The 18,816-nt window shown below is 49.6% G+C and overlaps 1 protein-coding gene across 1 annotated transcript in view; it reads right to left on the bottom strand.

The window, feature by feature from the left end:
- The window catches only part of GASK1A (golgi associated kinase 1A), a 51,667-nt gene extending 33,245 nt beyond the window's left edge, over positions 1-18,422 (bottom strand). The window contains 1 exon segment of the mRNA XM_068557722.1: positions 18,128-18,422. Within this exon segment, the coding sequence (XP_068413823.1) occupies positions 18,128-18,130 (3 nt within the window). The 5' untranslated portion in view covers positions 18,131-18,422.
- Between the last annotated feature and the right edge of the window lie 394 nt (positions 18,423-18,816).

The following is an 18,816-nucleotide window of genomic DNA, read 5'->3' as shown; positions in this document are numbered from 1 at the left end:
CAAACCTGGAAAGCTGGCCTCATCCTGCCCCAAGAGAGAATAAAAAGCCTTTGCTTTCAAAAGCCAAGGCTTCTAGAGGTGAATTAAGCTAGGCTTTCTGTCTGATATTAGGTTACCTAGGTGAGGGCTCCATTGGAGCCAAACAATTCAATTTAGAAAAAGCAATGCTGTTGTTCTTCTAAAGATGGTGGATGAAATACATGCCATTCCTCTCTGCCCTCCTGAAACCTCATAAAAATGACAGTAAAGGGGTCTTATTTTTAAGGGACAAACCCACAAGGATAAAGAGAACTGGGCAGGAGGCAATGGAAGCTAAATTCAGTACGCTAGAAAATAGGTGAGTGAATGGCAATGGACTTAGCAGACCACGAAGGCTGAATTCTAAACAGGAAGGCGGAAGGGTAAGACTCACCATGATCTATCCTGCAGAAGCCACCCCAACATGTCCAGAACTGGTGCCACCAAGTACCTCCAGAGGTGGGGGTGAAGGTGAGTCAAAAACAAGAGGGTTGCTTGAAAGTCTACTTAAGAAGAAGCTAGCCCCCCAGATCCCTTGTTCCATGCTGCTTGGCCAGATAATGCAGCCCTGCACCTGGCTAAGGACTTGGAGAGAGAAAGCCAGGGAATCTGTATACTGGGGAGCATCTGGCACAACTGAGGGCAGGGAACTATACTGAAAAGAGAAGTTTTAAGAAAGCATTTACACACTGAACATTGAAATATTGCAGGGGCCCCGCCAAGTAGCCAAGAAAATGGCTGAAAAGAAGACTCAAGTTGTAGTGAACACAATTATTTGCATCCCGCCACCATACACACACATTCACACATTTGCATTTTGATGGATCAGCCCTAGCGATGGCCTGGCTTGTCCCCATAGTCATGGAGTCAGTTTGTTGCTGCAGCCATTAAAAGCCAAAGCTTCCACAGCAGTGGCTGCTTGAGGCTCTTTAAGCCACAAATAGGCACATCCTGAAAGCCTAACCACAGTTGCTATGCCTCTCACCTGCCCTTCCCCTGGCCCCCATGACTAGCAGGTGGGTGGTACCCACGAGTACACAACCTGGAAGCACAGCGAAATTCAGGTCGAGTGGAGCAAACATTTGATCACTGGGAGAATGAACCCAGCGGATAAATTCAAGTGGTCCTGAATTCAATTTGTGCAGCGTCTTGGTAGGGCTGTAAGATCCTGCAGTCAATTACACTTAGCAGCAGCCAGCTTAAAAATGGATCCTCTTAACATCTCTCCCTGCGTCTCTGTGTGTTCCTTGAGCTTGCACTCACTCTCCAACAAAACAATAGCACAGGGCTTCCCTGGTGGTGCAGTGGTTGAGAATCTGCCTGCCAATGCAGGGGACACGGGTTTGAGCCCTGGTCTGGGAAGATCCCACATGCCGCGGAGCAACTGGGCCCGTGAGCCACAACTACTGAGCCTGCGCGTCTGGAGCCTGTGCTCCGCAACGGGAGAGGGCACGACAGTGAGAGGCCCGTGCACTGCGATGAAGAGTGGCCCTGCTCGCCGCAACTAGAGAAAGCCCTCGCACAGAAACGAAGACCCAACACAGCCAAAAATAAATAAATAAATAAATAAATTTTTAAAAAACAACAACAAAAACACAATAGCACACAAACCTTCTGCCTCAGGCTCAGCTACTGGGAACCCAGGTGAAGACAAACCAAGACACCATCATTGTGAAATTTCAGAACACTGGGGGAAATACCCTACAAGTTTCCAGAGAGAAAGAAAAAAACTGAAACAGGTTTTATACAAAGTAATCAAGAATAAGAAAGGCTTTGGCCTCATTACTGCGACATGGAAGGCTACAGCACAATTGAGCAAGTCCTTCAAAATCTGACAGAAAATAATTTCTGGCTTAGAATTTTATATTCTGCCTTGGAATTTTATACTCAGCCAAACTATCAATCCCACTGTGAGGGTAAAATAAGAGCAGTTTCAGACATACAGTGTTTCCAAATGGTTTACTCCTCAGCACCAGATCACTTGGACCAATGCAGCTGTCAACACAAACACAAAAGCAAGCATAAAAATTGCAGTGCGATGGGGTTCCAACTGACGGGAGAGTTAGATTCTAATAGAGCAAATTAGGCAAAAATGAAGTCTAGATCAAAACTACCCTTGAAAATCCCTTAAGAAAGAAAGAAATGTATACACATCTATTTTTCCTCCAACCTTAGAAAAGAGGCTGAGTCTTTTGTCTCAAACAAATAAAACCACAGAGTTGGGAAGTTCCAGTAGCACACTCAGCCTCTGAGACCATGTGTCTTGAGAAACACTTGGACCGTCTACCAAGAGATTCTGGGGGAGGAATGTCTGAATGCAGACCCACTTAGCTCCATTCACATTTGGAAGAAGACTAGCAATCATTAACACCAGATTTCTAATCAGCAGGGTTTCCGTGTTGTGCAGTTTCTGGTAATAAGAAGAATCCAAAAAGGAGAGGGGTGTGTGTGCGACCTTGAAAAAGGTCAGGGAGCTGCCTCAAGGGCAGCTGGGGGCCTTGAGGAAACACATCCTCAGGTGGGAAAAAGGGTGCCTGAGGAGAGGGGCAGCAGCCTGCAGGATAAGAGGAAGAAGTGAGCCTAGGATCCAGTTGGCAGGAAGCCTCTCTAGCCCACAGAAATTCTTTCTCCAAAGCAAGCTTGACTGCCTTCTCACTGGTCATGTAAATTTTTTAAAGTAATGTTGCCCCAGACACCCCCCCAATGCCAGCCCTCTGATGACAACCCGAGGGCCCCACCTTCACCTTTACCTACGTTGTTTCCCTAATCTCTCACTGAAGCTCCTGGCAAAATCAGGTGTTCCTGGAAGTCAGGGGCTGTCGCCCCCGCCCCACCTTGAATCCCAGCTCTCCTCTTTGAAAGGGATAAAGTCAATCGATGTTTCCCCCATCTGCAGCTCTGTATTCATGAATAAATAAGCAAACGTGCCAGAGTCCTGGTTAGACAGAGTTCTGCCAAGGAGAAGATCTGGTGCTGGGTGTTCCCAACACTGGAACATCTGGGATGTGTGTCCAGTGGACACACCGGGGGAGGGGCAGAGGTGGAAACAGGGAAGAGGAACCAAGGAGAGAGCTCTCCTAGGCAGGAAAATGTGGCTGAACTCCATCTCCCTCCTGGGACAGGCATCCGCTGGGTACCTCACCAGTGCATGACAAAAGAATGAGAGTGGCATGGACATATATACACTACCAAAGGTAAAATAGATAGCTAGTGGGAAGCAACCGCATAGCACAGGGAGATCAGCTCTGTGCTTTGTGACCACCTAGAGGGGTGGGATAGGGAGGGTGGGAGGGAGGGAGATGCAAGAGGGAGGGGATACGGGGATATATGTACATGTATAACTGATTCACTTTGTTACAAAGCAGAAACTAACACACCATTGTAAAGCAATTATACTCCAATAAAGATGTTAAAAAGAAAGAAAGAAAGAAAGAAAGAATGAGATTTTTCCCCGTCTGCAAGAAAATGTAAAATTTGGTCAGGGAGATGTGTCCAGGGCAAGACTTTAAAAGGCAAAACTAGCAAGGAGGAGAAATTAGTCTTCAGTGTCCTCTATGCCCCCATTCTATCCCCAAATACATCTAAAATGAAATTGTCCATAACCTCAGCCACTTGTTAGATGATTATACAGTTCATCTCTTGGGAGCAGCACTCTGAAACCAGTGTAAGAAGGACAGTGTTTACAAAGTATTCATTCCTGCTTGCATTCCTGAGACCCTGAGCTGCATCTTATCCATCTCTCTGGGCATGATATAGAAGAATGTTACAGAACGGTACAAGGATTTAGACCTTCTAACTTCTGACATGCAAAATAGAATTATGTGGAAATACACAGACTTGTAGATGAGGCTGTTGTCTTGAAAGACAATTTCCCAGATTCCTTCATCTCTCCTTAGCAACAAGGACCAAGCCTGGAGAATCTGGTTAATTTGGCCCAGGGGCCACCAGTTTGAGACCCCTGGTTTATACGCTCTCTAAGTTCCTTCTGCTTCTGAGATTCTGCAGCTCCCTGTGTTTCCGCAGCCTCAAAAAAGAACTCGATTGAAGAGCTGTCAACCTAACTCTGGAAGTTATTTGTTAAATACCTAATTACTACTGATTTGGGAATTTGAAGTCACATTGGTCCCACAGGACGCCTAGGAGAGCACAGCCCGAGCCTGACCTCACAGGGCCAGCTGATGAGGGGGAAGTAACTCATGATCCTCAAAGCAAAAGCTGGATGACTTCTATGGTAATCTGCATAAGGGCTCCCAAAGACATCCAGGACCTAATGCCTGGGACCTGTGAAAGTTACTTTATGTGCAAAGAGGGACTTTGCCGATGTGATTAAATTAAGCATCTTGAGACGGGGAAATTATCCTAGATCACTTGGGTGAGCCCTAAATGTAATGACAAGTGTCTTTATAAGAGGGAGGCGAAAGAAGACTTGACTACAGGAGAGGAAAAGGCAGTATGATGATGGAAGCAGAGACTGGAGTGGTGCCATTTGAAGACAGAAGATGGGGCCACAAGCCAAGGAATACAGGTGGCTACTAGAAGCTGGAAAAGACAAGGGAAAGGATTCTACCCTAGAGCCTCTAGAAGGAAGCAGCCCTGCTAACACCTTAACCTCAGCCCAATGAAACTGATTTCGGACTTCTGGCCAGAACTGTAAGAGAACAAATTTGTGTTGTTTTAGCCCACGAAGTCTATGGTAATTTATGACAGCAGCGAGGGGAAACTAATACAGTCCCTACCCTGGCTGCTGCAGGGATGGGCCATACAGTCTTTAAGATGTCTTCCCACCGCAGGGGCACAGCTGCCAGGTCTCCGCTCCAGGACAGAGTGACCTACTTGTCATCAGAAAGACAAACCGCCTCTTGGGGTTTGTGCACACGCTCCAGGGAGCCCCCTGCCCTCAGGCTTAGTGAGGACGGCCCACAGCCCACGGGTATAGGCTGAGCAAGGGACTGAACACCCACATCCAAATGTCCCTGGGGGCCCCACTCAGTCCCTGACCTCAGGACCAACCCCCAGGGCAAATCTGCTCACCATGACCTTTCCCCCAGTCCCCAAGCTGTTTGGCAAGCTTCATCTCTGGGCCCAGAGGGATGCAGCAGCTCCCCACGCTCACCTACCACCACCAGCCCCTTAATGACACATAGGTTCAGAGCCAGGCTGCCTGGATGTTGATTCCAGCTCCACTGCCTCCTGGCTGTGTGAACTTGGGCCTCCATTTCCTCACCTGTACCGTGGCGATAAGAATGGCACCCCCCTCATAGGGTGGACCATTCACTAGCTCAATGAGCAGATATTCTTGAGCCAAGCACTGCTCCAGGCAGAAGTGAAACATCATGAACAAAACAGACAGAAGTCACTCCCCTTATGATGGTGACGTTCTGGTGGGGGAAAAAAATGTGACTTGTCACTCATAAAAATAAGATCACTCCACCAAGTACTGTGAAAGTTATATGAGCTGTTGTAGGTAAAACATTCAAAACAGAACCTGAAATATAGTTATGTTTACTCATAACTGATCATAATTTTCTAGCAGGACCCATGGGGTTACCTCCATGGCAGGGTTCCTGGAACCTGCGCTCAGAACACATGCCCATCAGGTGGGCGTGCGAACCCCCGACTCCCGAGATGGGAGGGGGCTCAACGACGTGTCTTTTCTCTCCCCCTCCCTGCCGACCGGTTGCTCTGCTCCAATCTCTACGCTGATTATATGTTGGGGTTTTTCCAGCCCCACTGGCTGCCCCAAGGGCCCTCTCCATACCCATAACTGAATTACCATTTTGTTCCAGCTCACAAGAGCACTAGTGTGGGAACACCGCAGGCCTGATGGAATATTCGAGACCCTGCCATTTGTTGGAAACTTTCTCTGGCTGCCTTGGTATTAACAGCCATACATTTTGCTCTCAGGCCTGGGAGTGGGGATCGAGGCTGAAAAACTAAAGTTTCTCTCTGGGCCATTCTGTTCCAGCCTTCCAGAGATTTCTACTCTCTGGCTGCTCAGAGGCAAGGACACGGCCCCAGAGAAGAGTTGGTGGGGGGCGGGGGGGGAGCAGGTCTGTGTCCTACATACACACTTCCCCCCAATTCCAACCAAACCCGTGACAACACGGGGCTGAGCCAATTAGGGACACTAAGGGGAAAATCCACCTCACTCTTTGCCTTAAATCCATCCCAGTCATAGCAGGTCATATGGACTTCTCCAGAATAAGGCCTAGAGGAGAGTTTGTAAACTGGGATCCTTGGGCCAAATCTGGCCTGAAGATGTGTTTTGTTTGGCTTGAAATGTTTTGAATAAACTCTAGCCAATGTTTAAAAACCAGGATATTTACCACAAAAATCCAGATTTCCGGCTTCCTCTGAAAAGGGGGAAGTTCTAGCCACAACTTGGGCCCACATTCTCATATGGCCGGAGTCGAGTATGGCTCCCTCTCTCAATGATATGCTCTCTGCCATTCACCACAGGCTCCACCACTCCCTGTTGTCTGTCTCCCAAGAGAAGGAAGGACAGTTGCCTTTGGAATCTCACTTGCTTTATTGCTTTTCATAGGAGATAAACACTTCTCTGACCACAGCTCAAGACAACTTGAGAAAACAAAACATAGATTGGTTTTTTCTTCATTATACCCAGCCCACTTCTTTCACTTATGCCAGCAGCCTAGGCTCCAAAAGCACTTCAGTTTATACTTCTTGGTCCAGAGCTGTACTGTCCAATATGAGAGCCATGAGCCACGTGTGACTATTTACATTAAATTAATTAAAGTTAAAAATTTCCATTCCTGGTTGTTCTAACCACATTTCAAGTACTCAACAGTCACCTGGGAGTAGTGGCCACCGTGGTGGACAGCGCAGAGGAGAACGTTTCCATCATCTCAGAAAGTCGTACAGGGCTGGACTCTGGAGAGACTTAAATATAAGATGTGGAGGCTACCATCCAGTGAAGATACCTGTTGAGTTCTACGTCTGTGCCACATTGGGAGCCCTGGGGAGAGCTGCTGCCTTCCAGCGGTTCGCTATCTAACCAGGGAGAAAGCCATAGCCAGCGACAAGAGATGACAGGGAGTACCCCTTGGTGTCACAGGGACCCTCTCAGAGCCAGAGAAGGGGAGCAGGTCTCTGTTTTCACGATACAAAGAAAATGCTCTGCTTACCCATTGCATGCCCTCTCGGCCCAGTCCAGGCAGTCTCCTCAGAGGCTTGCAGAGATCGGGACTCTCTCAGCCCCGTCATGGCAATGCTGCTTTGATGTCTGGCATAAGTGTAAGAGGCTCCCCAAGCAAAACACACAAGGAGAGTCAAACTCCAACACACCCCACTGCCTGCGTCTCCTGCCCTCACGCCCCTCAAGGCTGTCCTCTGTCCTCTCCACGAATCCAGATCTCGCCCACTCCCAGGGCTCCTACTCCAGCCCCTGCCCTTCCCTCCCCTACGTCTAAACAAGACACTCCCGGGACCCAGACCCTCAGGGCAACGCTCTACACAAGAAACTAATTTCCAAGAATATTTACTTTCAACAGAAAATTTCCATAGATGCCACCAAAAGAAAACAGCTGCATCTAAGTGGGAGAATTTTCAGGTTGATCAAGTGGAAAGAGACTCAGATTTCTGGTTGTAGGGCCCACCTTAAAGTCCTTCATACGCACGCACTGCATGCCTCAGCAATTACAGCATCTCTGATCTCTAAGTTACTTTACTTATTGCTCTCTAAAATGGATCTAATGATACCTGCCTTCACACTTGGAGGATTAAAGATTCAATGAGATAATGGATAAGAAAGCTACAAAGCCCAACACAGATATTTGTTGTTATTAGTTCTAAGGGGGAATGATCTTCCCTCAGCCAGCACAGAGGCCATCACTCACTAGAAGTTTGTTGAAGATTATTTTTTAATGATCCCGGAGTAGAAGGTAAGGAAAGACATTTTTAGACGAAGGGGACTCTTGGCATATTGCAAGATCAGATCACACGGAAAAACATCTACACAGAAGCAGGGCTTCTGAATCTTTTTAGTACCAAAGACTACTTCAGCCACCTGGTAAAGACATGGCTCTTTCTCAGGATGCTTTTTTTTTTAATGTATAAATAAATGGCATAGGGTTACAAAGGCAATCAATTATACTGAAACACAGTCATCAAAATATTCCAAAAAACAAATTTGTGATATAATAATACATGTGCTTCTTTATTAACACAGTTAATAATGAGATCTGTCAGCACATCTAATAACCAATGCACTTTCAAAGCAGTGAGGAGTAAAGACTATATTTCAAAGGATCTGCTTCTACTCTCATGTTGTAAAATCTCTGTGATTCCTCTTGGTGACAAAGTCACAGGTCTTGCTAACACTACTGGGTCAGTGCCTACATTCATTATTGAAGAGATGCTGAATTTCCGTTAAAGATTAGAGAAAATAAAGATGGAACTTTTCTTCATCCAAGTTTAGGGCTCCTCTGAATTCTAGGCATGGATCCCGGTCAAGAATCCTTGAACTGGTACCCTTGACCCGGTACCATTTGATTCTGCCTCTCTCTCGTTCACCGTTATAGGGATAGATCCATATGGCTTATATAAAGGCAGGCCCTTTATAGCACATATTCCCCCAATTCCCCCACTCCAGAACCCCTTCTGCATGGGAGCTAGGGTCCAAGGATACCCCCCCAACTCCTGCTCCCCTGATGCACTGAAGGATCCTACTAACAGTCCTGGTGGCCCAGGCCTTGCTGCATCTCCTTGCTGCACCTTCTATCTGTTGTCTAGGGACAAGGTAACCGCAGCTCCCATTAACTGAGCACTTACTATGTGCTGATGACTATTGTATGAGGTGCTTTATGCTCATTACGGGTCGAACACACAACCCCACAAGGAGGCAGTGTTATCTTAGGGGAAACAGAGGCCGAGAGGTTAAAGGTTCACTGACTTGCCCCAGGTGATAAGCAGGGTTGGAATTCAGTTCTGATTACAACTCACCTCTGAATCCTTCATGCTTTAAAACCATACCAAGTAAGGTATTGTGACAATTAGAGTTTAAGCCCAGTCACCCTGGGCCGCTGCCCAGGAGATGGGTGAATGTGAACAAGGACCAGGAGCCTTTCCTGACACCCAGAGAAGCGGCTGAACAGGGTGGCATTGCCCAGCCCTCCCTACGCCCTTCCCAAAGGGAAATGAGGGGATTTTAACCAGAGTTTCAAGAGAGAATGTTCTGAAAGGAAGGAATACAATAGCATCTTTGTAGTTGCAACAGGATCTCTAGGGCATCAGGAGAAGTGGGGAGAGCAGGGGGGAGGAGGGTGAGACAGAACTGTAGGAGCTGACTCGGACTGGGGCCTGCAGACAGGGGCTGGGTGTGAAGGGAGGCCGGGAGGGAGTACTGTCCAGGAGGCCACCGCTGCCGGTGGCCAGTTCCCCAGCCGGGAACCAGGTCCCCCAACAGGTACACACTGAGCTTCTGTGTGAACAGACAACAGAGCCACTTTGTCCTGGAGAAAGAGGCCTGTGTGCCCTGCCCCCACTCTCCTCCCAGCACAGGGATGGGCATCCAAATGGCCCTTTCACTGGCCATCCCAGCCTCCAGCCCTCAAACTGGCTGCAGCCTCCACCTCCACTGGGCCCAGGCATCCCAGGCAGCACGACCCAAAGCCCTCATCCCAGCCTGGGCACAGCGTGAGTCCGTTACTCCCCCCGCCTCTTCCATCCACCTGGCTGGAAACCAGTTATCACATTATCCTTGGGGCTGGAGTTCCTTCATTTCCTTTGGCGAAAAGGATGAAGGGGGTTACGGATCCTGTACTTTTTGAAATTATGACCTTCTAAGGTTAGAGGTTTAACTGTATGTGGGTCTTCCCTTCCCACCTCAAATAAGACCCCAAGCATTTAAAAGTACTAAAGCAAAGTTTTAAATCGCGGCCAGAATGAAGAAGAAAGGCATGGCCTCTGCCTTTAGTTTACAGTCCAGATGAGAACATGACCATACGCAACACTGCTGCACTATGTACTTAGGTTGTAGAAATTACTGAGGGAGGTGTAAGTTGCCTGTGTGTGTATATGAAGGAAACTTGGAATGGAGGATTGGACTTTCATGGATAAACTCCTTTCAGGAAACGTGGAGACTGAGATATAAGAGACAGAATGTCTTGAGAATTCTCCAGTGCCTAGTGCGCTGGAAGGCAACTCACAGCATTGGTGCGAAACCAGTCTGGACAGAGGCAAGGCCAGCTGCCGGACAACCAAGTCTGTTCTGCTGATAAAGCTTCCTGGCAGGAGCACAGGGCAGACACGGGGACACAGGAAGTGCACAGAGGCAGTGGCAGTCGGCCCTCGGCAGCCAGGCCAGCGGAAGGCATCACTGCTCTGCCAGAGGGCAGCACGCTGCTGAAACCCAGCCCAGAGCACTGTGCCCAGCGCAGCCCCGACCCCGTGTCCCCCGCCTGGCATGCTCAGACTTCGAGGGGCACCTATGGGCTCCACATGCGTGCCGACGGGGGAAAGGGCCTCCCCGGGGCCGTCCTTTTTGTCTCTGAGCCTCAGCCTACCCGTCTCACATCCATACACCTCCAGCTGTTACTCTTCTCTTTTTTTCTCTCCCTTTCTCTCTTCTAGCCCTAACCCCTCTGCTGTCTTTGACCAGTTCTTTGGCTGAGGGCACTTCTGTAAAAACCCCTGCCCGACTTGGCTTCTAAACGTGGAACCATGACCATGCTGCCCAAGCCAAGATGGAAGGATGTGAATTCTCCAGATGGTTCTGGAAGAAGCTGTTTGCTCACTGCAAGCAAATACCCTTGAAAGCCAAACAAACGCTGGCCGCAAGTAAACAGCACGTGACACAGCCCCTTCCCGCGGCCACTTAGCAGAAACCCAAGGCCAAGCCCATGGCAGGCAGGGAAGCTGGGCCAGGAGAGATGGAGCAGCCACAGCCCTGCCCACCCTCCAGCAGGGCCTGGGGGCCAGGAGGAAGGGGGCCTCTGTGGCTGCGCCGGCTGGCAGAGGGCCTCAGGGGCTGCAGGCAAGGCGGCTGGAGGGGCATAAATAACACCGTACTCACTTATTATTGCAACTATCTCTAGCCTATTTTTATGATTATAGTGGCAAAACCAATCCAGAGGATGAAGGGAGAAATGTCAAACACACTTCACCGTGGCTCTTAAGAATATACCATAGTGATCCATTTTATACAGCTGAAATGGTTAGTATCATTTCTAAATAAGTACCTTCTATATCATGGTTACTTCTAAATGTGACTAGTTAAAGGACCCCACAAGAGAAATGAAATAAACATGAGGAGAGAGGAGAAAGGCACAGAAACCTCTGTACCCAGATGCCTGAGCAAGAAACAGAAGTTGCTCTTGACTTGCCCTCAGGTTGCCAAGGGTCGGAGGTTCTCCTGCCCAAATATCTCCCGCCCCTGCTCCCTCTGGCCAGCCACAGGGCCATTCCACCCTCTGGTCCACCGGGATCGTAATCGTCCCCCAGACGCTCCCCCTCCACCCCACAGCCCGGAGTCTCCCCTCCCTTGGAAACTGCTCTCTAACATGCAAACACAGTCCCACCTCTCCAAGCTCCAAAGTCCTTCCATTGCCCGCTCTGTCCTCAGGATAATAACACAAATCCCCTGCTGGCTACACCACTCGTGCCCCATTTCCAGGCTCTGCCTCCCCCATTTCCAGAAGGTTTCCCCCAACTCCCTCCCAGGCAACTTTGATAGCTCACCTTTGCCTTTAGGGCTTTGCTCACGTCGTTCCTTCTGCTAGACTGCTTTTCCCTCTTCTTCTTCTTATTTTTTAACTATTTCTTCTATTATTTTTTCAGTAAAACTAAAATTTTTGTATACAGTTCTATGAGTCTGAACATGTGCATAGAACCACCACCACAATCAGGACACAACATTTCCATCACTCCAAAAACCTCCCTCAAGAATTCCAAAGCCGGGCTTCCCTGGTGGCGCAGTGGTTAAGAATCCATCTGCCAATTCAGGGGACACAGGTTCGAGCCCTGGTCCGGGAAGATCCCACATGCCGCGGAGCAACTAAGCCCGTGCGCCACAACTACTGAGCCTATGTGCCACAACTACTGAAGCCCGTGTGCCTAGAGCCCGTGCTCCGCAACAAGAGAAGCCACCGCAATGAGAAGCCTGTGCACCGCAACGAAGAGTAGCCCCCGCTCGCCGCAACTAGAGAAAGTCCGTGTGCAGCAACGAAGACCCAATGCAGCCAAAAATAAATAAATTAAATAAATTAATTAAAAAAAAAAAAAGAATTCCAAAGCCCCAGGGAATAAGACTCAGGCCCTAGCCAGAGGAGACCCATGTTCGTTCGTTCAGAACTAGTCAAGGCCTGGAGACCAGCGGAGGCCCTCTCCCCACCTTTCACTCTTAGCCCCCTTCAGCCCTGAGTTCACCGGCTGCTACCTTAAAGCACCTTCTGGCTCCCTCTCAGTAAGCAGTTCTGGAGCCCCAAGGCCACTTCCAAGAATATGTGCACATGGTGCGGGGGGGACACACAGAGAAGGGCAGCCTGGGGGTCACCCACAAACGCTTGCTCCATCCTCACTCCCAGGCCAGGTGGCCCATCAGACGCAGGCCTATGTAGACACATTCAGACAATACAGGGATTGCACCCCGAACGCCCCAGATGGAAACACTTCAGCAGTCACATCAAAAAAACAATCCAAGCAAAGAAAGCCCAGGTGGCTCAGGCACCCAGGCCTCGAGGAAAACGGAAGCACCCTGCTTCTACGTCAGCACCCTGGCAGGGAGGGAGGGCTAGCCTCCCGGACCTCTTCTGAGGGGACTGTCAGCATCTCTGAGGCCCATCTGAAGCACATTTCTCTCCCTGGCCCCTGAAACTGCTAAGGCCTTTGCTCACTTCTTTGTGAGGCCTATCAGCTCCCCCACCCCCGTCCTACCCCTTCCAACCCCCTGTTTTTGGACCACCTCCTGCTTGGTCTGGTTGGGACCAGCGGATTATTTAAACCCCTCTGCCCCCCACCCGCCAGCCAGCCCTACAGAGCCTGGCTCGTGTATGTAGCAGGAGCTGCTCCCTGAGGGAGGTGCCCACAAGAGAGGGTATCAAATTCCCTGCAGGCTCCAAGGGCTGGAAGTCCTGATTCCCAGTTCTGATTCCAAAACTGGGTTAACCTCTTCTCTTCTCCGGCTGAGCCCGAGAACCTGAGGGCTTCACCCAGACCTTCGGCAGGGTGATTTCCCAGGGCACCCCATCATTAGACCTCAGGAGCTGCGGCTGAGTGGGGCTGCCTTCTCACCCAGCCAGCATTCAGCAAGGAGGCCCAGGGCACACAGACGGCAAACATCTCCTACGGGCTGGGTATTTCCTGCCTGGTGAGAAGAGAGATCTAAAGGAGCAAGAAAACTACTTTAGGTTAGAATCTGTCTACACTTGGTCCACACTTAGAGTCCCAGAAGCACCCCCTAGTCAGGTACTGAATGAAATACATCGATGACTTCCTCACTGTTTGTTTTAGGTCCTGACAAAAAGAAAACTTATTTTTGTGGGTTCTCTGTCAAACCCCCATTCTTATACCACCTTTGGTGTACCAAGTGGTTTCACCTCCAACATTCCTTTTGCTCCTCATAGCAACCCCTTAGTATAAGCCCATTTTACAGATGAGGGGCCTGGGCTTCAGAGCACTAGAGTGCTTACTCAGAGCTGCACGGTAGCTAGTCTGGCACAAACCTCGTTCTGATTTCAAACCCTGTGCCTTTTCTCCACCGCTCCAAGCTACACCAAAGGCCTCAAGTATATGAAGAAGCCACAGTGTCTGATGGGACCTGCAGGGTTGGGGTGGGGGAGTGAAGAACTAGGAGACCTGGGCTCTAGCCCGGCTCTGAGTGACCTTGAGAAGGTCAATCCGCTTCTCTGGCCTTAGCCCCTTCACCTAGAGATTCCCCTCTGAGTCTTAACCTCCAGGGACTTGAGGTCTTGGTTCTTCCGAGGAGAACTGACCCATGTGTGGGCTCTCCTGGAACCCCCTTCTCTCCACGGCCTGCCTGTTGACATGCTCATAGTAGAGTGAAGACAGACAAGAGGAAACTCCTCCTACACCCACACTCTGGGCCCTCAAGCATGGCTGCAGTTAAATTTTTGATGAAGAGGCTGAAGGAATTTGTGCTTGTGAGCTTGCCTGATTCCCACTTCACCAGGCACTCTGATCTCCATTTCCATGGATGATCAGAAGCTGGCCCCATGCCACTGAAAACAGCCCCAAAGTGGAAATGACCTGAAGTCCACAAGCAGGGAGATGATTATCAAAATCATGGTATTGAGCATTGAAAGTACAGCGATGAAGATCTTTTTAGAGATGTACACATGGAAACTTGCTTTGACAAAAAGTGAAGTAAAACAAATCAGACTGCAAAACTGCATGTTCGGTATACAACTATTTAAAATAATACTCAAAGAAGGGGGGAAAACTGTGGTGGGGTGGGGATGGTGGTGTGCTGAATTGGGCGATTGGGATTGACGTGTATACACTGATGTGTATAAAACTGATGACTAATAAGAACCTGCAGTATGAAAAAGAAACAAACAAAACAACTAATACTAAACTTTCATTGGGTTATTTGTATTGACATATGTTAATATAAATGTTTCAGACATTATATGAAATTTCTAAAAATCTTATATGTTCTGGTATAATGTTATAAGTCATAATCCTAGTTACTTTAAATCCTATTTAAATCCTATTACTTTAAATCCAATTACTTTAAAATGTATATCTCAGAAATAACTAATTTTCTTGTCAACTGCATTATTATGAACTTTCATCAAACCTTTAACCGTGGTCATTTTTAAGTCTTTTGTCATTTACAGTCAGTTCTGGGTGTGCTCTGATGCTTTTGCAAATATGTTCCTATAAAAGGGTTTCATCTTCAAGGAATTCATGGAAAAGACTCTGACAAGTACAGGTTTCTGGTAACTGACTGTACTGCTGAACTGAATGAATAAGCATTTTCAGAACTCTAATGAAAAACTGATGAATTCATAAAAGTGCTAACAAAAGATCAAGATGAAAAATAATACTCAAAGAGAGTAGAAGATACACCAAAATGATAACCATGGTTACCTGTAGAAGTTGGCAGTATGGCTGTTATATAAAATATATTATATTTCATATATTTTTTATCATATATATTTTTTATCCCCCAAGGACCAGAAAGAAAACTTTTTTTTAAGTTGGCAGTAATAGTCTTAACTTCTTCTATCAATATTTTTCATCCAAGTTCAAAGTCTTCAGCATACATCAAGTCTCCCACCATTACTGTAAGGAAAGGGACAAGTGTCCCACTCTTAGCTTTAGAAATACACACACCAAGCCCTGGCAGAGACTCACAGCCCCTTCATGATGATCAAAAATGCCCTCACAGGTCCCGCAGCTCAATGTTCACTTTTGCAAAAAAGACATTTAAGGATTCCAGACTTTTTATATTTCTAACTCAGGCTTTCCCATTTTATGTACCTTGGATCAGTAATATGATGGTGTTAAGGAATTACCGAATGTTCAAACAAGCTGGGGAAGTTCACATCTCAGTTTTAATGAATTAAAAGAAGCTTCTCTGTGGAAAGATCCTCCAAGAGGGGCATATAACATATATCATTTCCCAGCTGAAGTTCACCAAAGCCTTCTATTTTAGGACTATCTCAAAGAGTAGCAGTTCCACAGATGCAGGGATATCTGGGTAAGCGCAGGTCCTGTTCCCTCAGCCCTCTAGCCCTGTGGTTCTCAGTCCTGGCTACACACTGCGATCATCTAGAGAGACTTCGTTTTTAAAAACTTCTTGGGCTGGGTCCCACCTTGGATTTGGTCTAGGGAGTAGTGAGAGTCAGTGCTGAGAACCACTTCGCCCTCACACCCTCTTAGCTACCCATGAGAAGAAGAGGTCAACACCAGGGCTGGGGTCCAACCGCAGAATTATTCAGGCATCATCCATTTTTGGAGCTAAATGGCACCTCGAAGGACATCTAGTTTAATCTTTCATTTTACAGAGGAAGAAACTGAGGCCCCCAAAGGGCTCCTGGTCCCCTGTCTCCTCCTATACTGGTCCCTGCCAATGCCGGGCCCCCAGGCCTCTGGACCACAACACCCTTCATTCAGAGGGAGAAGCAAAGGAAACCTTCAGATGTCCAAGGCCATTTTGCTGCCAGAGGTTGCCCATCAGGCCCCTCTCTCTGGCAAGTGGACCCAGACACAGTGAAATCCTGACTCAAGTCCTGTTCCTAACACACCCCAGAACTGAGGATGAGAAGCCAGGAGGCTGCTGGCTCAGGGAAACAGGAAGCCCACCCCGGAAGTGGAGCAATCACAGCATCGTGGCGCCCAGAGGCTGCCCGAGCCGAAGGCAGGTATCTTCTCCCTCCTGCACCGGCCTCCACCGCAGGAGGCCTGAGAGGCTCTGCCATGGACAGAATACTCCTGTAGTCAGCAGTAACGGCCCTGAGTGGGTGGCCTTAGCCCGTACTCTCTTCTGGAAACACTCTGGCCACCGAACAGGGAATTTTGTGGTAAAAAACCTCCACACTTTTCACATCCTGTACCTCTGATCACTCCCCTTTTCCAACCTTAAGATTCCATTATTAATTCCTCTTTAGCAGCCTTGAGGGGAAAAAACAAAACAAAACAAAACTCTGAGGATTGGGGAGAAGGTGTTATGCAGGGGTAAAGTGAAATAAACACACACACCCAGCCTCATAGGCCCCCGCTCCTGGTGACCAGGCTTCTGCCTTTGGTTCTGACACTGCCAGGACACCCTGGCACACAGGGAACTATTCTCCCAGAGACTGTCCATCCTACAGGGAATCTCTGGGCACCTTCTCAACTCCAGGCCCACAGCTAAGCTCCTTGAGGAGAATCTCCCCTGAGCTCCAATCTGCCCTCTATGAGCTTGCGGTGGGGAGGGGGAGGGCTGTCCATAGAAGCAGACAGGAGAGCCCCTCTGGGTTCCTTCAGAGTCAAACTCATCCTAGTAGCTGACACCAGCCCCTGCCCCCGGGGAAGGACGGTGAACTGCAGGAGCGGTGGGGGGCTGGCAGCTCCATGTAGCTAATACCTGGAAGCAGAGCTGATCAGCATCCAGTGCTGAGGGAAGCCCCTTTCCTGAGGCTGCACCTGTGCTTTAAGCTGCCCGGACCACATTCTCAAAGGGTCTGTTTTTCCTGCTTGTTGGTGTTTGTGAGTTTTATCGATGGAAGGGCCACTGTTCACAAGGTCCCTGGCTTCATGAATGATGCCCCAGGCCGTCCAGTGCTCCCACACCTGCCCTGTGGTCCCAGGAGGTGGTGGGAAATGGGGCACTGGGGGACAGGCATTTAAACATTACCAGGGCCAAATTAATTCTATGGTAATACGTGTAAGGCATTACTTCTTTTTTTTTTTTGTATGTGTTGGGTCTTTGTTGCTGCGCACGGGCTTTTCTCTAGTTGCGGCGAGCAGGGGCTACTCTTGGTTGCGGTGTGCGGGCTTCTCATTGTGGTGGCTTTTCTTGTTGGCAGACCACAGGCTCTAGGCGTGCTGGCTTCAGTAGTTGTGGCTCGCGGGCTCTAGAGCACAGGCTCAGTAGTTATGGCACAGGGGCTTAGTCGCTCTGCGGCATGTGGATCTTCCCGGACCAGGGATCGAACCCCCATCCCCTGCACTGGCAGGCAGATTCCTAACCACTGTGCCACCAGGGAAGTCCCAAGGCATTACTTCTTAATATTAAAACGTGGCTAAGATATAAGCTAATACAGAATTCGCATGCATTTTTCTGAGGAATAAAGTGACTCCAAAGGCGTCTCACCCATCAGAGGTTGCCTTGGGTGTCCCATGGAATCCTCTCCTCTCCCTGCGCTGTGGATTGGATGGAGTTTGTGCAGCGCTGCCATAGGGTTACAGCGCAGCCAGGGTGTGCAGGTCCACAAGGAAAGCCGCCTTATTACGGTCCTCCCCCCAAGAGGCAAGCAGAAAAGCCGATTGCTGCGTCCTAAGTCCCCGCCCTCCTGCAACTTTCGGGGAACAATTCTGGCCCCAGGAGGCTGTGCAGGCTCCGCGCGCCCGGAGCGGGTGCGCTGCCCACGGTCACCTGTCTGGGTGCCCACCCCACACGCGCGTCCCCTCCCGTGATTCCTACCATGTCCCCCTCGGTGGCTGGACCGGCTCCTCGGCGCACTCAGCCTGCTCGCCAGCTCATCCAGCCGCCCGGCCCGCCCCCGGCACCGTGGCTCTCCCGGTTTCTCGGGACGCGGGATCCGGACCGAGGGGCCACAGCTTTCTAGCGGCCAACTCCGGGGCGGGCGATGCGCGGCGGGATGCTCTGAGGTTACGCTTCGTAGAGGAGGTCTAGGAGAATGCACACGCGGGATCTGTCGTTCTGCGGTAGCCTTCCCGCAGCCTCGAGCCTCCTTGATCGGCTAGGGACGCTTGCAAAGTCCTGGTCTCGCGTCCCGGCCCAGCCTCCCCACTTCCCCGAAAGCGCGGGAGGGGGGAGCTCCTTTCACAATAAAAGCCCTGCCCCGGGCTCGAGCAGCCGCAGCCGCCTGAAGCAGGGGCCCAGGTGCCAGGAAGGAATGGGCCCCGCCCGCCGGTCCGCTGGGTGATGAGCCGAGGCTGGGGGGCGAGGGGCGCTGCGCAAGGCCTAGGGACATCGCCTCGATCTCGCCTCCAAGGGGTGCGGTGCACTGTGAGCCCGTGGCAACCCGGGGGTTCCTGCGGAGGGTCTCCCAAACTATCGCTTTCCCCTGCAAAGCCTCAGAAAGACACCTTTACTGGCACCTCATAGCCTTGCTTGGGCCCAGTCCCCAAGGGCGATTTGGAAGGAAA

This window comes from Eschrichtius robustus, chromosome 12, assembly GCF_028021215.1.
Source record: "Eschrichtius robustus isolate mEscRob2 chromosome 12, mEscRob2.pri, whole genome shotgun sequence".
NCBI lineage: Eukaryota > Metazoa > Chordata > Mammalia > Artiodactyla > Eschrichtiidae > Eschrichtius > Eschrichtius robustus.
This window is presented reverse-complemented; position numbering and strand designations above follow the sequence as displayed.